This window comes from Aspergillus campestris, assembly GCF_002847485.1.
Source record: "Aspergillus campestris IBT 28561 chromosome Unknown P168scaffold_8, whole genome shotgun sequence".
Taxonomy (NCBI): Eukaryota; Fungi; Ascomycota; class Eurotiomycetes; order Eurotiales; family Aspergillaceae; genus Aspergillus; species Aspergillus campestris.
The window spans coordinates 1,198,993-1,216,692 of record NW_020194343.1 but is presented as its reverse complement, the minus strand read 5'-3'; the positions used below and the strand labels follow the sequence as shown (position 1 = coordinate 1,216,692).

Below are 17,700 nucleotides of genomic sequence, written 5' to 3'. Positions count from 1 at the left end.
TCCGAACAATAGACCCCCCAAGGCGGAAAGAGAGAAATCAGACAGCCGTCCGTGCCACTTCGAGGTGACAATGCGGTCGAACGTTCTTAGGCTGGGGATTCGCCAAACTAGGCGTTCTCCAAAAAGTTTGTGTGCTGGTAGATGCACGCCATTGAAGCCGCCGCTGTGTCAGAATACGCGTATCAAAGTTGACAGCGCCGGACAGAACACAATATACTGTTTGATCGGCTTCCCGCAAGCCAAGTCAAGTACGACACCGATACGCATAGGCACCGATCAAGGAACGGAGCCCGTCCCGTTTAGGTCGGTTAGGAGCATTTCCAATATGGATGCTGTACTACTGGAGGATAGAGTATAGACGAGTTTCGATAGCTGGTATTGATTCAAAGCACACAGGCAAGCCTGTGGAGATATATCAGAGATTGGTATAAAAAGGGCAACATGACCAGCAAATGATCGAAATGGTCATTCACCACAGGAAAACCTCCAGTTCTATACACATTTTCAAGGTCTTTCACGATGCGGACCTCTTCAGCCGCTCTCCTTGTTCTTCTGCCCAGTGTCTTTGCCATTCCGCTGGGTGAGGCCCCGTCTCTTAGACTGGATGTCACTCTCAGTCGGGTCGAGGACACTCGTATCAAAGCTGTTGTGAAGAACGTCGGCAGTGAGGATGTCACCTTTGTCCATATCAACTTCTTCAAGGACACTGCTCCGGTCAAGAAGGTTGCTTTATTCCAGCATGATGGTACGTTTTGTATCTCCTTCACCCCGGTTCCCCGCCATAAGTTGTTCTCCTTACACATATACACCAGATTCCGAGATTGCCTTCGAGGGAGTGGAGAAGCTGTTCAAGAGCAGCGGCCTCACTGAGGATGTACTTACCTCTCTGGCCCCCGGGGATGTCTATGAGGACGAGTTTGATGTTGCCAGTACTAGCAATCTCAGCAAAGGAGGCCACGTCACCCTTCACGCGGTGGGACGTGTTCCCGTAGTGGAGAACAGTACTATCACCGGCTCTATGCCATTCAAGTCTAACAAGCTGGTTATCGATGTTGACGGTCCCAAGGCCTCCAAGGTCGCAGCTGCCATGAAGACAATGCACAAGCGCACAACAGTGGAATCCTGTCCCTCGAACGACAAACAGTCTGCGCTGACCACGGCGCTGCAAAATGCCGCCTATATAGCTAGCCAGGCTGCCGATGCTGCCGAATCGGGCCCTGATGTCCGCTTCCAGGAGTACTTTGGCACCACTGACAGCGAGACTCGCGGTATTGTCGCTGCTCGCCTCAGAGCGGCAGCTGCGGAAGCTTCCTCCACCACATTCGGCCAGACCTCCTACTACTGCTATGATGTCGACGAGTGGTGCAGTCCCAATGTGCTCGCCTGGACCACGCAGACGACCAACACCATTGCCAATTGCGATCTTTACTACACCGATATCCCGCCTCTGACCTCCGTGTGTCATGACCAAGACCAAGCCACCACCACGCTGCACGAACTTACTCATGCGCCGGGTGTGTATAACCCTGGTACGGAGGACTTTGGCTATGGGTATGATGCGGTTGCTGCCTTGAGCCCGGACAATGCCCTTAACAACGCGGATACTTATTCGCTGTTTGCCAACGGTATGTCCTTCTTGTCAACAATTAGGTGATATGTACTGACGATGGGTTGCAGCTGTGTATCTCAACTGCTAGTCCGGGACTCAGCGAGAGCTTGTTGTCGTGGTGGTAGTAGCGGTGCCTGTAACATAGTGTCAAATTATTGTCAGACTATGCTGAAACATACCTGTAATACAATGTGATTCAAATTGCACAATCTAAATAATGCTTTACATCCGCTGAGTCCGGGGTATCATCCTCCCGAGAGCGGCGGGTTGATACATGGTAGTAGCGCATATCAGTCTACTGTGGAGACACGTCAATATCAATATGGGGTCAAGCAACATAAATCCAATTACTACCCCCCGGCCATCCCCTTTCACCTGTCCTAATATCGGAGAAAAAGTCGGACCAAGAAGTTTCCACCCAGTGTACCCATTAACATCTACCTTGCTTATGGTGTATAAACGAACCGGTAATCAGGTACCCATTCGTCTGATCTCAACGCGACAAGCCACTAACCCTAGCCCTAACAACCTCGTCGATTCCAACTTAGGAATCATCATTCTGCGTATCTAGCAAAACAGCATTTTATCGTCCCTCGAACATCATCCTGACAGTGACAGGATATCCAGGCCTCTTGAGCCTTAGCTAAGATCTCTTCATTTTCTTCCGTGTCTAGAGTGTCATACATACTTGAACCGTTCATCTCGGGAACTATATGAAATTGTTATCTGCGTTGTATATGAACCCTCCGATCATTGCGTAACAATGATAATAATCAATCACCCGGCAAGGGAAACATGTAATACAGTCAAGAGTGGTGGAATCAAGTGAAACAGAAACACAAGTCTTCTGATTTGCTAGCCATCGCAGAATAGTAGTACAGCAAAGCCAGAGACATATCGAAATAAAGCAGAACAAAGCCTCTGCATTTGCAAGAAGAAACAGGGAAACCAGCATGGGAAAAACCTGCATCGAGGCTACAAACGATGTATGTCTCGAAAAAAGCCAGCCCTTCGTTCCTCCATAATAACCGGCTGGGTTTCAAAGAACCTTGACTGCTTCTTAATCCCCCTTGAGAATATTCAGTAAATTTAGTTGTAGTTGTCATATGGGAGGGAACACTTACAACATTGCCTCCCTCCATTATCAGGATAGTCAGCTGGCTGGAACGGTCAACCATTATAGACTGATAGACACTCACAAGCTACCCATTCCACCACTATTAGCTGGCTAAAATAGTCAATCACTTTATAGACAGATAGACCCTTACCGGCTATTTGTTATGATTGCCTTTAGCTAGATGCTGATTATATAGAGTGATAGATACTTACATTCTATACATCATGATCATTAGCTAGCTGAAAGCCTGGAGTAGAATCAACTATCATATAAAGAGATAGTCTCTTACCGACTATGTATTATCATCACTGTTAGCTAACCGAAATAGTCACTGTAGGAAGAGATACACTTACACCCTATTTATCATTCTTATGATTAACTGACAGAGATAACCATATGTTATATAGAGATAGATACTCACAAGCTGTTTAGTATCATAAGTATTGATTGTTCGGATTAACCAAACACTGTATAGATAGATACTTACAATCTACCCATCATCATCGTCATCATTATTAGCTGGCTGAAATAGTTGATCACTATCTGGAGAGATAGATTCTTACCGGCTATTCAATATCACCACTGTTAGCTACTAGAATAATCAATTGATATGTAGAGAGATGGAACTTACAGTCTGTTTACCATTATTGAAACCAGTTAAGATAGTTAATACTTAGAGTGGGATTGATACTCACAAGCTATATAGCATCATCACTGTTAGCTAATCTAAGTAATCATCCTTCTGCAGACTGAAAGACACTTACACTCTATTTATTATCATTATTGTTAGCTAGCTGAAAAAGTGAGTTATGATATAAGGAGATGAGTACTCACAAGCTATCCAGTATCATTATCATTAGCTGATTTGAATAGTCAACATATATAGAGATAGATACTTACCGTCTGGTTATCGCGGTCGTTATTAGCCAGCTGAGATATTCAATCAAAAGAGATAGACACTTACATCCTATTTATTATGACTATTATTAGCTTCCTGAGATAGTGGATAAATATAAGAAGACAGACATATACTTACGGTCTATTTATCATCATCACCGTCAGCTGCCGATATAGTGGATAGATACAGAGAGAGATACTTACATCCTATCAAGTATCAACACTAGCTAGCTGAAATCAGGATATGTAGAGGTAGATACGTACAAGCTATAAAGCATCACTATCAGCTCTATATATAGAAGACTTTAATATGTAGGATTCATGGCTATCCAAACCTGGCGCTTATCCAATCCAGTGTTACCAGTTATCGGGCTAGCCATTGCAAGAGCAGAGACCAGGACCAGTAAATACGCGGCATGCATTTTTAGCAAATGGTTTCCTGAGCTATTAGTGGTTGTATAGGAGAAAGAAAAAAAAAAAAAAAACAACCAGTGCAGCCACAAAGAGGGTGGATTCTAGATGGGGTTGGAGTTCTTCCAAGTGACAAAGCGGGCGATACAGGATATGATATAAATACCTTTTCATTATCCTAGAATTATGCATTATGAAAGTCTAATCTATCCTTTCACCGCAAGGGTAGGCAACTACACATTTCAATGACGTATGCCTTGATTTATCAACCGCTTGACTATCTGATAGGGTACATGCATCCACGCGCAGGGTGAGAGACCCGAGTGTTGAGATGAGATGGCAGAACTACCTCCTGATATAACTAAGGGATTTCGAGGTTCTGGACTAGTCAGGATACAGGAATGTCCCACTTTCGCGTAATTAGAGTATGTTTGTATTTGATAGATGCAAAACGCATTGCTCCCCACTATTTAGCCTTGTGATGGTGAATGATGGGGGTATGTTAGGGCTGCTAAGAGCGGTCTGAATAAAGAAGCTGCGGGACCCTGTGGGAGGCGTGGCAATGCGCGTATTAGTACGGAGACATTAGAGCTTTGTTATCCTAGAGGAGTCGACTCCGCATACAGTTGTAAATTAGTGTGCCTTTTCTGGGCCGCAAAAATATGGTAATATGATTCCGAACTGACATATTTTCTATCATATGTACCTTCAATTCTGGTGCTCTGATAAGACATGAATTATTTGACCAGTGTTTTTTTTGTGAATGTGCCTAACAATATGGTCAGATAGACCCATATTAGTGTTGATATGTATTATCATGGTACCAGATCATGTGTAATAGAGGCATCTTATGAATATTTGATCAAAATAGCTTAACACCCAGAGTGAATTATAGATCATTTTAAGAAAGTGGACAGTGTGTTATTTCGTATGTAATAGAAGCACAACGATACCCAACCACATGTACTGGATAGGGCAACATCCATTCATTCTCAGTCATTATGCATTCTCAAAGTCTTACTGGGGTAAGTCTATCCTTGTTTCTGTTCGCCGAAGGACCACTTCCCGACAACACACGCCCTACATTTAGTCTTCCAAGGCTAATTCGACAACCCCCATATTTGAATTAGCGGGCGTAGTGATATTCGCGACCTTCAGCCTGGGGTCTGCCATGCCCACCAGATGTCGGAACTGCGCTGCGCTGCGCTCTTGGCCGTTGGTGGCGGCAAGCATGTTCATATCAAGGGTGCTGGCGTATGTCAGCTCGAGTCCATAGCACAGGGAATGCAAAAAGGGAAGGAAGGCAGAGACAAAGAAAGGATACGATAAATAATAAGGAGGAAGCAAAAAGAAAGAAAGGAAAACAAACCGCAGGAGCTGTTCAACAAAGAGCGACCCCGTCCCAGACTCTGGCAATATATGTTCCTGGATGACGACGCGATCTCCCTGTTTCAGTCCCGCGACGACCGCCCGTAGAATGCGACAGCACTCTTCATCGCTCCAGTCGTGCAAAATGAGGCGCAGGAAGTAAACAACCTTCTTCTCTGGATTCTTTTGCTGCAGCTCGAACATGTTGTGCGGCTGGAATCGGACACGACCTTGCAACTCGGCCGGTAGGATGGCCTCCCCTTGGCGGCAGACGCCTTCGTAGTCCTGCACAATGAACTCGAGTTGCGGAAAGTGAGCGGCGAGCTTTCGGCTGATGTGTCCCAGGGATCCCGCCACCTACGTGTGTTGGTCAGTGTGGATACTCCACAGTGCATACAGTCAAGCTCGACACTACTCACATCAACGACGATGGCGTCCCCCAGGCCGGCCCAGTCGTACCCGCTTATCAGAGTGTCAATCGGTCCGAGAAAACTGGACACGGTGTTCATGAGCTTTCCGAACGTCTCCTGGGCCACCTGGTTCTGGTCCAAAGACTCCCAGATGGTCTTGTCCGTGTTCAAGGCAATGTTGTATCCAGCCTCGTTAGGCTTCGGGCTGGCTCCCCATTTCGTCAACGCATCCGCGATGTGCATGATGGCAGGGTTCCCCCAGCGGTAGATCACGTTGAACAGGACATCCGGCCATTGTTCGGTGGCCAGTGTGGCGGACAGACGGGTGTGAGAGACATGGCCTGGGTCCGGTTGCTGGAAGACGCCTCGCGTTATGAGAGTCTGCATTACTCTTTCAATCAGGGCCTTGTCCAGACCGACTTTCGCGGCGATGTCCTCGTAGCTGATGCAGCCATCGAGAGGCACGGTCTGGGGCAGTTTGAACCGCCAGGCGATCTCCAGGACTGACGAGACAACAAACTGTGGGTTCTTAGTAAGTTGGTCTGTTGGCTGCTTTGTTTGTTCTCACGGCCCACGTACGTTATACTGGATCGACCGAAAGGCCTCATGGTTCCCAGACAGTAAATAGACGAGACGCAACGCCGCATCGCGAAGCTGTGTGCGAGCATCGTGGAACGCCTCCGCGTTGGGGAATGTGAGGCTGCTGGGATCGGGGTACTGGGGATCAGGCGAGAGTTTCACCTTGTTCTCCTCCAGGATGCCCGACATCAGCCGGGCCGATTCCGACACAGTGTTTGACAGCTCGATGAGGTCCATTTTGACAATATCACACAGAGATAACAGATCAACAGTCCTGTCATGGTGAGATTCATCCGAGACGGCAGCCCTTTAATACCTGTTAGACACTCCGCTGTGTAACCGGTCCGCAAACTGATGACCCGTGCCTGTAACCCTTCCCTTTTAGAACCTTGTCATGGTTTAAGTGCCCACACATGCGTGACATGGCACGCTCGGAGCCATGGCACGCTCGGAGCCATTGCATCTACTACCTTCTGACTGTCTGGATCAGGTCCTGTCACACGGTAGAGCGTACCGGACATCCCCTTGTCCGAGTTCCGTCTATCCAGGAACCCCCTCAATACTGAAATCGCGCAAGTCGAAATCTGACAGCACTGCACCAGTATCCTGAAGCGGTATCTGACCAGGGGTGACATGACTGATACCCGGCAATATCCATGTTTATCACGTACAGCGCTATCAACAGCTGAGCAACCCCGCAGACAAAAGCAATCATGGCATAGCATGACATGATCCAAGTTCGCCACGATCATCCTCGCTCACTGAATATACCCACCACTATCCAAACCACATCGCTCCTCATGAGATTAGACCCAGCGCCCCCTGACGCTAGCTTATCCAACATGCATTTCACTTCCGTCGTGGAACACCACTAACCGACAAAAATGGTAACACAGTAGTATCAACTTCACCAACCGGATGGGCAGGTTACCGGATGAAAAATCAATTGGTTCCCAGATAGGCAATCTTCAGCTGTTGTCCTACATCTAAAGGGGGGTCGCGTCCGCAGTGACCTTGACGGAACGCCACAAAGTCCTCTCCCTGGTTTGAGAGGACGGAAGACTGAATGGTGGTGGATTGGTGTAACTGTGCTGGTGATACTCAGTGCATGACTGCACGTGGATGGCGCATGTGAGAGAGGTAGAAGGAGGTGGTATTGACTTATAGTGTACGCTACTGAGATATCCTTAGTATAAACTTACTTTGTTCTGTGGTTGATTATGAACCCATATAACGATGCATTGAGCCTAGTTAGCCAGCTTTTGAAACCATCCACAGTTTTGGTGTCACGTACAATTAGCATCCCTAATAGAGACTGTCATTACCGCCACGGCCCCTTTTGGTGATCAGGCAAAACCAGTAATGAGAAATTGTAATTTGAAAGACTGGTCAAAAACTATTTCCCAATCTCTACCTGATCTATTCAAGAATTCCGGATGGTCGGATACAAGGTTAGGGGCAGTCCGTTCGAGGAGACAGTTTGAGAAAGTCATCCAAATCGACATCAGACACTCGGTCCGGAGATTCCTCGGCAAGGTCATTCCAACATGGTAGTTAGGGCTGAGTTGCAAACCAGGGATGGCTCAAAACATCTGCAAGGGGCTCGCGTTTTGGCGGTCTGGTTCACTTCGAGTAATCTGTATCCCATATCCTCCTTTTTTATCCTATTCCCCGCAGCCTCCTGGGCTTCTATGCCTATGATTCAGTTTTGTTAATTATGTCTGGTGACAAGGGTTGCTACGGCGAACCATTGCCTGAGTCGGATGCAGAGCGAAGACACTTCCTCGATAAACATGAGGAATTCGTGCCCTTGGCAGTTCATAACAACCAGCGCAAGTGGTTCCAGCGTGTCATCATCATCCAGTGGATCGTGATGGTTATATTCTCGCTCATCCTCATCACGGTTCCCATGTCTTTGCGGAACAGGAAGAACTACTGGATCCCCAATGAGATATACTGTATTCTACACCCATATTTCCATTCAAAGGAAGAGCTTACTCTAAGTGCAAACAGCCCCGGTACAGGATCTCATTCGCTATAAAACCCGGGTATTTGACTCCGGCTTCGGTAACCACACGACCAAGTACATGGGGAGACCAACGAAACAGAACCGCCAGTCGTGGGAGGATCTATATCAAGGTCAGCAAGTCATTACCCTTTTAATGAAAGCATTCTCACATCGCACAGCCGGTATCTCGAAGATCCCATTGGAACAAGCTGCCAAGCTACCGGTGAAGACGGCTCCCATTCCCGAAGCCCCGGGATATTACGTTGTTGGAATCGACGTTTTCCACCAGTTACATTGTTTGGTATCTGCCCTCGAAAGATAAAGATCGTTTGGATAGAGGCCATGCTAACAGATAATACAAATCTAGAATCAGCTCCGCCTGAAGGTATGGGGTGTGGATGAGCCCCACGGCTCACACGGCGCCAGAGACACTGTTGGCGTAGAAGAGGAGGAGGAGGAGGAGGAGGATGGACTCCAGGATATAGGCCATTTAGACCACTGCATTGACTCGCTCCGGCAGAGTCTGATGTGTTCGTCGGACATCTCAACCATCATCTGGCAATGGGATACGAATACTGGAACTTCTCGACCCCATGCGAACGTCACCCACACCTGTCGCGACTTCGACGTGATCCACCAATGGGCGCTGGAGAATCAGGCGCCAAAGTGGAATCAGTCAATCTATGTGCCAGATCCATTACAGGAGTAGCTTTGATGATTCCCTTCTTTTCCTTCCTGTTGTTCAGGTTGGAAAACAGGGTCTAGCTCCTCGCGCGAGAAATCCACTTTCTATATTGGCTGTCCGACCATTGAAAGGAATGATCAAGACCAGAAAGTACAGGTATGATAAAGCAGCGATAATGACGCATGATCACCAGATAACGTTACTGACTGAGATGGGATGGGGACAGGTTGTAAGTGTCTAACCTCACATTCAAAAGTGGCCAGGGAGCTGAACTGACTGGGTTCGAACGTGGACAGGATGTAAGTATCCCCCACCTTGCTTTCAGAAGTGACCTTCTAGAAGATTGAACTAACTGGGATTCAATGCGGATAGGAGGTAAGTCTCGAGTCCTGTATTCAAAAGTGACTACGAGAATTTTGAGCGGAGAGATTAAAACTGGATAGGCTGTAAGTGACTATTCCTATACTCGGAGATGGCTACCAAATGATGACTGACTAGTATGGGATATGGACAGTATGTAAGTGATCAGTCCCATCTTTGGGAATATCGAAGAACAAGCTGATTGGGATAGATCCTCACAAAGGAGTAAGTAATCAGCACTATACATAGAGACGGCTTCTAGACAGCTGATACGGAATGGGAGATAAATAGGCAGTAAGTGATTAGCCCTATATCCGGGAGTGACTGCCAGAAGACAGCCGACTGACATGGGATGGGGTATGAATAGTGGGTAAGTAATTAGCCCTCTATGTTCAGAAGTGGCTGCCAGAAAACAGCTAATGTGGAATGTGTTTAGCTAGTAAGTGATCGACCCTATGTTCAGAGGTAGCTACCAGAAACAGCTAATACGGGATTTGTTCAGCAAGTGAGTGATAAGTCCTATATCCCGAGACGACTAGCAGAAGACAGCTGACTGGGATGGGTATGAATAGCGTGTAAGTGATCAGATCTATGTTCGAACGTGACTATGAGCAAAACAGCTGACTGAGATAGGTTGTGGATAACTGGTAAGTAACCAGCCCTACATTCAGAGATGACTGGCAGAGGACAGCTGATTGAGATGGATATAAACAGAGTGTAAGTGATCAGCCCTATATTCAGATGTGGCCATTAGAAAACAGCTGACTGGGATGGGATGTGTTTAGAAAGTAAGTGATTGATCCTATATTCAGAGGCGACTATCGGCAGATGACTGACGGAGATGGGGTGTGAACAGTGGGCAAGTGCTCCGCTCGATATCCAGAGATGGCTACTAGATACCAGCTGACTGGGATGAATATCAATAGCTGGTCAGTGGTCAAGTCTCTATTCCGAGATGGCTACCAGAAAACAGCCAACTAATGGGTGATATAATCAGGAAGTAAGTAAGTACTCAGTCCTACATATGGAAGTGGTTACCAGAAGACAAGTCTGATTTACCATTTCTACAGTAAATTCACCAAACAAGCACAACAATCTAGACACAAAGTGTCTTCACACGGGCTACAGGTATGGGTTGGAATTCATATTACGGTTTCTAGACTGGCTACTGAAATACCTGCCCAGACGCTTTACACAGCCTATTCCGTTCTTCCAAATATCTCAACTTGCAGCAAACGGTCCCACTGCCTTGCTATAGGTTTTCCCTGTTGACCAGGTTTTCCCTGTTGACCAGGTTTTCCCTGTTGACCAGGTTTCCCTGTACCGTGATGTGAATACAAAGGCGTGGAGCTTATCATAAGACATCCCTATGTGCTTATTGTAGAGAGCAGTAAGTAAGTAGTATGGCGCTTTTAACTAGTATGGTCCAGAGTATTCATCCCCAAACAAACCCTTCACCACCTCACTACCTATCAAACTAATACATCGTATGACGATATTATCTATTTATCCCGTGCAATACAAGCAATACGATAGCAGACTCAACGAGAGGCCGCTGGTCTGGTGGCAACTCAGGCTATACTCATATATATCGACAAGTATCACGTGGGCTTACTGCTTTTGCTAGGGCTGCTAGATGTACCCCCAGTGAACCGTACTTATCTATTTTTTATATTTTTTATATTTTTTATATTTTTTTGCCTGATTGGTTGATTGGGTGATGGTTGATTGATTACTCTTTTGCTAGCATATCGCTCCGCAGTAAAAAACTAAAAAAAAAAAAAAAAAAAAAAAAAAAGAAAAAAAAAGAAAGCTCCGGAAAGAAAGAGAAACACACCATTGACTAACTAGTAGCTAAGTAGGTAATAACAAAGTCAAGGCTAAATGAGATGTAACAGTATTGGTAATACTTAGTAGAACTCAACTCGATTCAATCAAACCATCAACTCAGTATTCAGTCAACTCAGTATTCAGTCAATCAGTCCACACCATCCATCATCCATCATCTTAAACAAACAGTGTAACCACATTATCGATAGTAAGAAGCCGGGTTCGACCCAGCCATCCCCCCCGGCTTATAAGCCTGATACCCCGGATAAGGTGCCGGCGTAGAACCCGTCCCGGGGACAGGCGGAGGCTGGCTAGCAGGCGGGGCGGGGTAGGGTGTCTGGCCTGGGGTGGCGGGGTCTTCGGGTCCGTAGCCACCGGGCTGCTGCTGCTGCTGTTGGAACGGGGGCGGGCCGCCCGGGTACGGGGCTCGTTGGGCGGTGGTGGTGGTGGTTGCAGGCGGGTGGTGGTCGACTGGGGAGTCGTAGACGGATGTGCCGAGTTCTTGGGGATGGTCGTAGGTGGATTCGGGGCGGTGGTAAACGGGCTGGTAGGGCTCTGTCGGGGCTTGTTGTTGTTGGTATGGGGTCGCGGCGGGGGGTGTGTGCATGCGGGGGTCCGGGGAGTGCGAGGTTGTGGGCTGGAGCTGGGACTGGTCGGGGTTGTAGTAGGGGGTGCCGGTTGGTTGGGATGGGGAGTCTAGGCCGTTAGATTGCGTTCTATGGGTATAGGAATGGGGAGAGGAAGACGAACCTTGTGGACGGGGACTGAAGTAGCGCTGGGGATCGTGCGGCAGCTGCCCTTGAGGATAGCCCGCGGCTTGCGGCGGGTATCCATACGGCGATTGGCCGGGTCTCCCGTATTGAGGCTGGGCCGGATGCGACATGGATGCCTCCAGCAGAGATTCGTAGTCCCGGCGGGCTTTGATGAACTTCTCGTTGAGCTGGGTGAATTCGTCTGGTTCTGTGAGCATACGCACGCTTATATAACTGGAGATGGACATACCCTTCTTCTGCGAATACTTCCCAATCAGCTCTATCAACTTGGGCCGGATCGCCAGCGTCGAGTGATACAACGAGGTGATCTCCTCGTTATCCTGCGCATTGGGGTCGGGGCTCCGCGTGCTGAGCAGTGTCAACAGCTTCTCGACGTTCTTGATCTGCCCGAACACGTCCGCCTCCATATGCGCCTCCCGCTGCAGCTCCTCCACCGTCGGGTCCGGCAGCTTCTCCACATAGTTGAGGGGAAAGATGCCCGTCTGCCCGCGAAGCGAGCCCTTCCACCAGTCCTTGTACACGGATTCAAGAACGGCGATGATATCCCCTTTGCGAAATTGGAGCTCACCGGGCTCGGACGGCAGGAAATCGAACAGCGCTCGGACCCGGGAGACTGTGGCGGCCGAAGTGCCCGGCGGGACAGGTTGCGATGGCGGAGCTTCCGCTGCGGCAGGAGTCGCGGCAGCACCGGCGGCAGCGGAGGAAGAAGCCGCAGCACTAGACTGGGCCTTCTGTGCGCCAGACGGGGTCGGTTTCTCCCGGATCGAGAGCGCAAGCGCCATCTGGAGTTCCTCTTCTTCCTTCTGGCGATCGACGTCGGTGATCTCCCTCTTTCCCGGTTTAGACGGAGGCTGTAGGTTGGGGTCTACGCGATCAGCTTCTCCTCTAAGTGGTACCCTGTGTCTTCCAATATGGCTTACTCTGTGTCTTGAGCTGCATGTAGGCTTGCTCCATGATCCCGAAATCAGGGTTATTGGCGAAGATCTCCGTCCATTCCTGCATGCGCTCGAGGATTTTCGACTTGACTTGTTGATGGGTGTTCTAACCAGTCAGTATGGTTACAGCCAGTGCAGACATTATACTCACACGGTCATTTGCCAGACGAAGAAGAGCGTCAGTGAAACTTCTCGAAGCGAGTTCGCGATGGATTTTGGGGCCGCAGTTCTGCGCGAGCGCGTTTCCCAGCTGTGATGTCGTCAGTATTAACCTCGCCCGAATACGACCATCGCGACCAACCTCCAGTGTGTATAATTGTACGTTTGCGTTCCGGTGCGCCAGTCTTTTGATCAGGGCCGCGACGGCATCTTTCGGCCTATTCGAGATCATCAGCTGTGTCCGATTTTCGTTGGAAGAGGGTAGAGCTTACCCCGACTCTTCCCCAGCGACCTTGTCACAGACGTCCTATTGACAGGATGTCAGCGCACCTCCAATATTCAACCACATCAATCCCCCCTTCAACCCAAAGAGGGGTCATACCAAAATATATTCCCAATTCTCCGACGTAAGATTCTCATCCGTCGCCTTGGCTATTCAACGCAACCAATCAGCAATCAACAATCAACAATCCACCCATTACCTCCACCTAACCAATCCACAAACAGGCTCCAGAGTAAACAAGAATCCTTACCGACAGCGTCGTCAAAAGCGTTCTGCTGAGCGCGAAACATCACGGTTGCCTGGAGTGTATCTCACTGTCGGGCGGGAACTAAAGGAGTAGTAGGAAAGAGGTGCGTGTCGAGGGAATCCACCCGGTTTTGTTCCGCTATCCAGGTAGTGTAGGGTGTAATTCCGGTATTTGGTGCGATAGGTAGATTGGGTATGCGTGGCGAGTCCCTAATCTGGTAGGTAGGTGGTACGTAGGTAGGTGGTGGTAGTGGTGGTGGTGGTGGTTGTGGTTGACTGCGGGGGAAGACGGAGAGGGGAGATAGCTGATGCCCCAGGCGACAGACTCGTCACTAGCAAGCAGTCAAGTGACGGAATGGGTAGACGATAGAGAATGGAAGTGTGTGGTAGGGATGACCACCAGCGATGATGTATGTATATTAGTAGATTGACGGGTATCACCGAAGTAGAAAGAGAGGGGAGGAAGAGAAGAGTCCGAGACAAGGCAGCTGAACAAGGTGACCAGGTTGAAGAGAAGTGACGATTTACTAACTAGTTGGGTTGGAGAACTACTAGTTAGTAAGTGAAGAGTGACTGCGCCTCTGACGCGGATGCGCGGCCCGCGCTAGGCCGGATTAAGCGAGGGGGTGACTTCACTGGTCTTTATGGGTCATATTTACTCCGTCCTACTTTTATATAGAGAGGTATATACTCCGTAGTGAAAATACAAGTAAGATACTTTTATTCCATAGCCCGGAATACTCCCCAGACAAGTCATTAATCATAAGGCACAGAGCTGGCCAGGCGCCCACTTCGCAAACCGCTCAGATCAAACATGATGGCGCGTTCATTAGGAAGAGAAGAGGATCCTTCCAGCGTATGATCACAGACACTAGAGCATCACTCTGTGGATTAAAAGAACAGTAGCGGCAGCAAGGCAACCGCCCAGGTTTACAGCATCGTCCACCGCACCACAACTTGCACGACGGCAGACACAGAGCGATACAATCGAGATCATCAATATAGAAGGATATATCGGTCGTCGAAACAGAAATCATAATCGGTGGGGAAACAAGTCGAAAATAACAAACAAGGAAATGGGTCATCATCAAGTCATCGCTATCTATGGGTGGAATGGGGGAACGGAAACACTGCAGAGGGATGGAGACAGGATCTGCCATGATGCAGAACCGACAGATCACACGTCCAGCAGCTTCGGAATATCAAGAGGCATGGGTATCTGGGACAAAGACAAAAACACAAGGGGAATATATAAACGAAACCGGGGGCCCGGACGCTCAGTGTCCACCCTTCTGGGCTTTTTCCTGGGCCCGGCTGACCCGGGCGGCTTTCACGAGCGGGGAGAGATGCGACAGTGGCGCACACAGGGACATGAACGGGTGCTAAACGGGTCAGTCAGTCTGAGATTTCACCATCGACGAGGAGAAAGAGGAGGGGGGTGGGAAATACCTTGAGCAAATCATGGGCCGAGGCGCGCTTCTCCGGATCAACCTTCAGCGCCAGATGCAGGAAATCGCGGAAGACCGGCGACAGCTGGTGCTCATCCTTGATGGTCGGGGTGCCGTTGGTGGCAATCAGATACAGCGCCCGCAGCGGCGATTCGGTGAGATACGGCGGCTCGCCCTCGATCATCTCGATGGCCATGATCCCGAGACTCCAGATGTCCACCTTGCGGCCGTACTCCTTGCGTGTAACGACCTCGGGGGCCATCCAGTACGGGGTACCGACCATGGTGTTGCGCTTGTTCTGCGAGTCATTGATCTGGGCACAGAAACCAAAATCGGCTGGTAGTTGTTAGAATACGAAAAAAATAAATAAGAAAAAGAAAGAGGAAACGGACTCAGCTTGATATTGCCATCCATCGCAAGGAGAATGTTGTCGGATTTGATGTCACGGTGGATGACACCCTTGGAGTGGAGGTGCTGCAAGCCACTGAGGGTCTGGAAACAGTTAGTCAACTGGACCTCCCGGCGAAATTGGTGAGGGAACGTACTTCTCGACAGACCACGGCGATCTGGGCTTCACTCATGATGTTAAAGGTGACGACATCCGTCAGACTGCCGCCCTCCATGTACTCCATCACGACCCAGAGATCCAACCCGTGGAGGTAGCTGTCCAGGAAGTTGACAATGTTCTTGTGCTTGCTGTCCTTCATGACGAGGATCTCGTTGATGATGAGTTCCTTCTTGGGTTGCAGGTCGAGGTTCATCTGCTTGATGGCCACGCAGTCGTGGGCGCCGTTGGTGTAGGCGGTGTAGACGCCGCCCGAGGCGCCCTGGCCGATCTTGTTCAGGTTGCGGTACAGCTTGGTCGGGTCGCCCGGGGTGCAGATGGAGTTGAGGCGGGCGCGCACGTCCATGGCGGTGCTCTGGCGGGGCCGTTGCCGGGGCCGGGCGGCGGGCGCGCGCTGCGCGGCCTGCACGGCGGGGTCGTCGGCGGCGGCGGCGGCGGCCGGCTTCTGGTCGGGCCGCGCGGGCGCCTGTTGGCGCTGGCTGCGACTCCGATCGAGCTGCTTGCTGGCCAGCGCCTGCTGGGCCGCGGCCATGGCATGTTCCTGCTGCTGCTGGTATTGCGTCGGCGTGGCCACCACGGGCGGCGGCCCGTAGGGCGCCCCGGTGGCGGTGGGGGTGGTCGTCGGGGGCGGCGACCGGGCGCGGTGCGGCTCGGACGCCAAGGGCTCCGTCTCGGGGATCATGGGGATGGCCGGGGCGTTGAAGGGAGCGGGATACGCGTCGGGCGGTCGGGTCATGGTGGCCGACATCTGTGGGGCGGCGGTGGGCGGCTGCGGGGCTGGTCGGGCGGGCGTCATGGTGGTCGCCGTCGGGGGCTTGGGGGGCGCCCGGTTGGGGACGAGGCCCCCGACCGGAGGGGACATCGCGGGCACGGTGGGCGGAGAGGCGCCGCCGCCGCCGCCGCCGCCGCCGCCGCCGCGGGGGATCGGTGGCGGGGCCCGGGGTTCTCGAAGCTGCCCTCGTGATTCTGGGGGAACCGGGGGCTCGTGGGCGGCGAGGTCCGCTGCTGGTTGGCGGCGGCGTAGGCGGCGGCGCCGACGGGGTCAATCTGGGCGGGGCTCGTCACGACCTGATGCTGGGGGTAGGCGTGGTCGAACTTGTGCCAGACCTCGTCATCGCCCCGGGCGTTCTTCTCGTAGAAGCGCATGATGTCGACCATGGTCTGGGGATGTTCCTCCTGCTCCTTCTTGGAGATGCCGCTCTCCTGCAGCAGGCGCTGCCACTCCTTGGGCAGGCCCGTGAACTGGCCGGTCCGGTTGTCATAGCCGACGTGGGTGACATGGACGGGATTCTCGGGGGCGGAGATCTTGATGCCTCTGGGCGAGCCGAGCATGCTGTTGACGAAGCTGGAGAAGCTGGCCTTCTTGCTCCGCCCGGTCCGGGGCCCCCCGGCCTCATCGGAGTACCGGTTGGTGGGGGGGGTGGAGCGGTCCTGGTCGTTGCGGTGGACGAAGGCGTCCATCCGGTTGTGTAGGGCGGTAAAGCTGGCGGATTGACGGAGCCCCCGCGTGTCGGAGGTGGTCAGGGAGGGGGGGAGCGGCGGACGGGTGGACGAGGCGGGACGATCGAATTCGGCGCTGTTCTCATCCAACGCGGTGAGCATGCCCCGGGAGTCGAAGGGGGAACTAGTCAATTCATCGGAACTGGGGGTCTGCAGGGAGAAGCGACCGGAGTGGGGAGGACGGGATGGTTGTTGTTGGGAGGCGGCGGCGGCGTGATGGGGAGGCGCGTGAGCCAAGTCGTTGCTGGAGGGGGCGGGCGAGGGACCGGCGCTGTGCTGGTCGAGGGAGGAGGACGAGGAGGACCCGTAGGCGTTGGAGCGGGTGCGAGTGTGGTGGTCTCGACCGGGGGTGCTATTGGAACGCGGATAGACGGGGGCGGAGGGGTGTCGTTTCAAGGACGTGGTATTGGACTGCTGGCTCTTGAGGATGCGAGAGGTAAAGCTAGGGGAATCTTTGTGAAGCTTGCTTGAGGTCCGCCGAAATTTCAGGGAGGAGAAAGTATCGTGATTCATGACG

The 17,700-nt window shown here is 51.0% G+C and overlaps 5 protein-coding genes across 5 annotated transcripts; 2 read left to right on the top strand and 3 right to left on the bottom strand.

Moving 5' to 3' along the window:
• Nucleotides 1–519: 519 nt before the first annotated feature.
• P168DRAFT_319833 (neutral protease 2-like protein) lies at nucleotides 520–1,697 on the top strand (the record flags this gene model as incomplete). The annotated part of the gene is made up of 3 exons (XM_024840318.1): nucleotides 520–745; nucleotides 813–1,625; nucleotides 1,678–1,697. The coding sequence occupies 3 exons, from the start codon at nucleotides 520–522 to the stop codon at nucleotides 1,695–1,697; spliced, it is 1,059 nt and encodes a 352-aa protein (XP_024691899.1).
• A 3,423-nt stretch (nucleotides 1,698–5,120) lies between these two features.
• Nucleotides 5,121–7,044, bottom strand: P168DRAFT_328347 (S-adenosyl-L-methionine-dependent methyltransferase; the record flags this gene model as incomplete). Its single annotated transcript, XM_024841346.1, has 4 exons — nucleotides 6,392–7,044; nucleotides 5,822–6,331; nucleotides 5,404–5,759; nucleotides 5,121–5,283 (listed from the first exon to the last, which is right to left on the bottom strand). Exons 1-4 carry the CDS (start codon nucleotides 6,626–6,628, stop codon nucleotides 5,121–5,123), a joined length of 1,266 nt encoding a protein of 421 aa, XP_024691898.1. The 5' UTR covers nucleotides 6,629–7,044.
• Nucleotides 7,045–8,108: 1,064 nt separating this feature from the next.
• Nucleotides 8,109–9,108, top strand: P168DRAFT_319831 (oxidase ustYa family protein; the record flags this gene model as incomplete). Its single annotated transcript, XM_024840317.1, has 4 exons — nucleotides 8,109–8,349; nucleotides 8,405–8,530; nucleotides 8,579–8,700; nucleotides 8,767–9,108. 4 exons carry the CDS (start codon nucleotides 8,109–8,111, stop codon nucleotides 9,106–9,108), a joined length of 831 nt encoding a protein of 276 aa, XP_024691897.1.
• Nucleotides 9,109–11,259: 2,151 nt separating this feature from the next.
• P168DRAFT_291432 (ESCRT-0 subunit protein HSE1) lies at nucleotides 11,260–14,182 on the bottom strand. Its single transcript, XM_024837408.1, has 9 exons — nucleotides 13,675–14,182; nucleotides 13,524–13,573; nucleotides 13,414–13,448; nucleotides 13,284–13,359; nucleotides 13,134–13,232; nucleotides 12,968–13,088; nucleotides 12,277–12,912; nucleotides 12,025–12,228; nucleotides 11,260–11,970 (listed from the first exon to the last, which is right to left on the bottom strand). Exons 1-9 carry the CDS (start codon nucleotides 13,712–13,714, stop codon nucleotides 11,474–11,476), a joined length of 1,758 nt encoding a protein of 585 aa, XP_024691896.1. The 5' UTR covers nucleotides 13,715–14,182; the 3' UTR covers nucleotides 11,260–11,473.
• A 765-nt stretch (nucleotides 14,183–14,947) lies between these two features.
• On the bottom strand, nucleotides 14,948–17,696 carry pakA (mitogen-activated protein kinase kinase kinase kinase STE20; the record flags this gene model as incomplete). Its single annotated transcript, XM_024836022.1, has 5 exons — nucleotides 14,948–15,052; nucleotides 15,120–15,454; nucleotides 15,511–15,610; nucleotides 15,664–16,460; nucleotides 16,544–17,696. 5 exons carry the CDS (start codon nucleotides 17,694–17,696, stop codon nucleotides 14,948–14,950), a joined length of 2,490 nt encoding a protein of 829 aa, XP_024691895.1.
• Nucleotides 17,697–17,700: the final 4 nt, after the last annotated feature.

What these genes read in the sequence shown, in the direction of transcription:
- P168DRAFT_291432 (XM_024837408.1), bottom strand. Translation starts at nt 13,714, where the DNA reads ATGTTTCGCGCTCAGCAGAACGCTTTTGACGACGCTGTCG. An exon ending in GTCGCTGGGGAAGAGTCGGG is followed by an intron (nt 13,360 to 13,413) that starts GTAAGCTCTACC and finishes GATCTCGAATAG; the next exon opens with GCCGAAAGATGCCGTCGCGG. An exon ending in TACAATTATACACACTGGAG is followed by an intron (nt 13,233 to 13,283) that starts GTTGGTCGCGAT and finishes ACGACATCACAG; the next exon opens with CTGGGAAACGCGCTCGCGCA.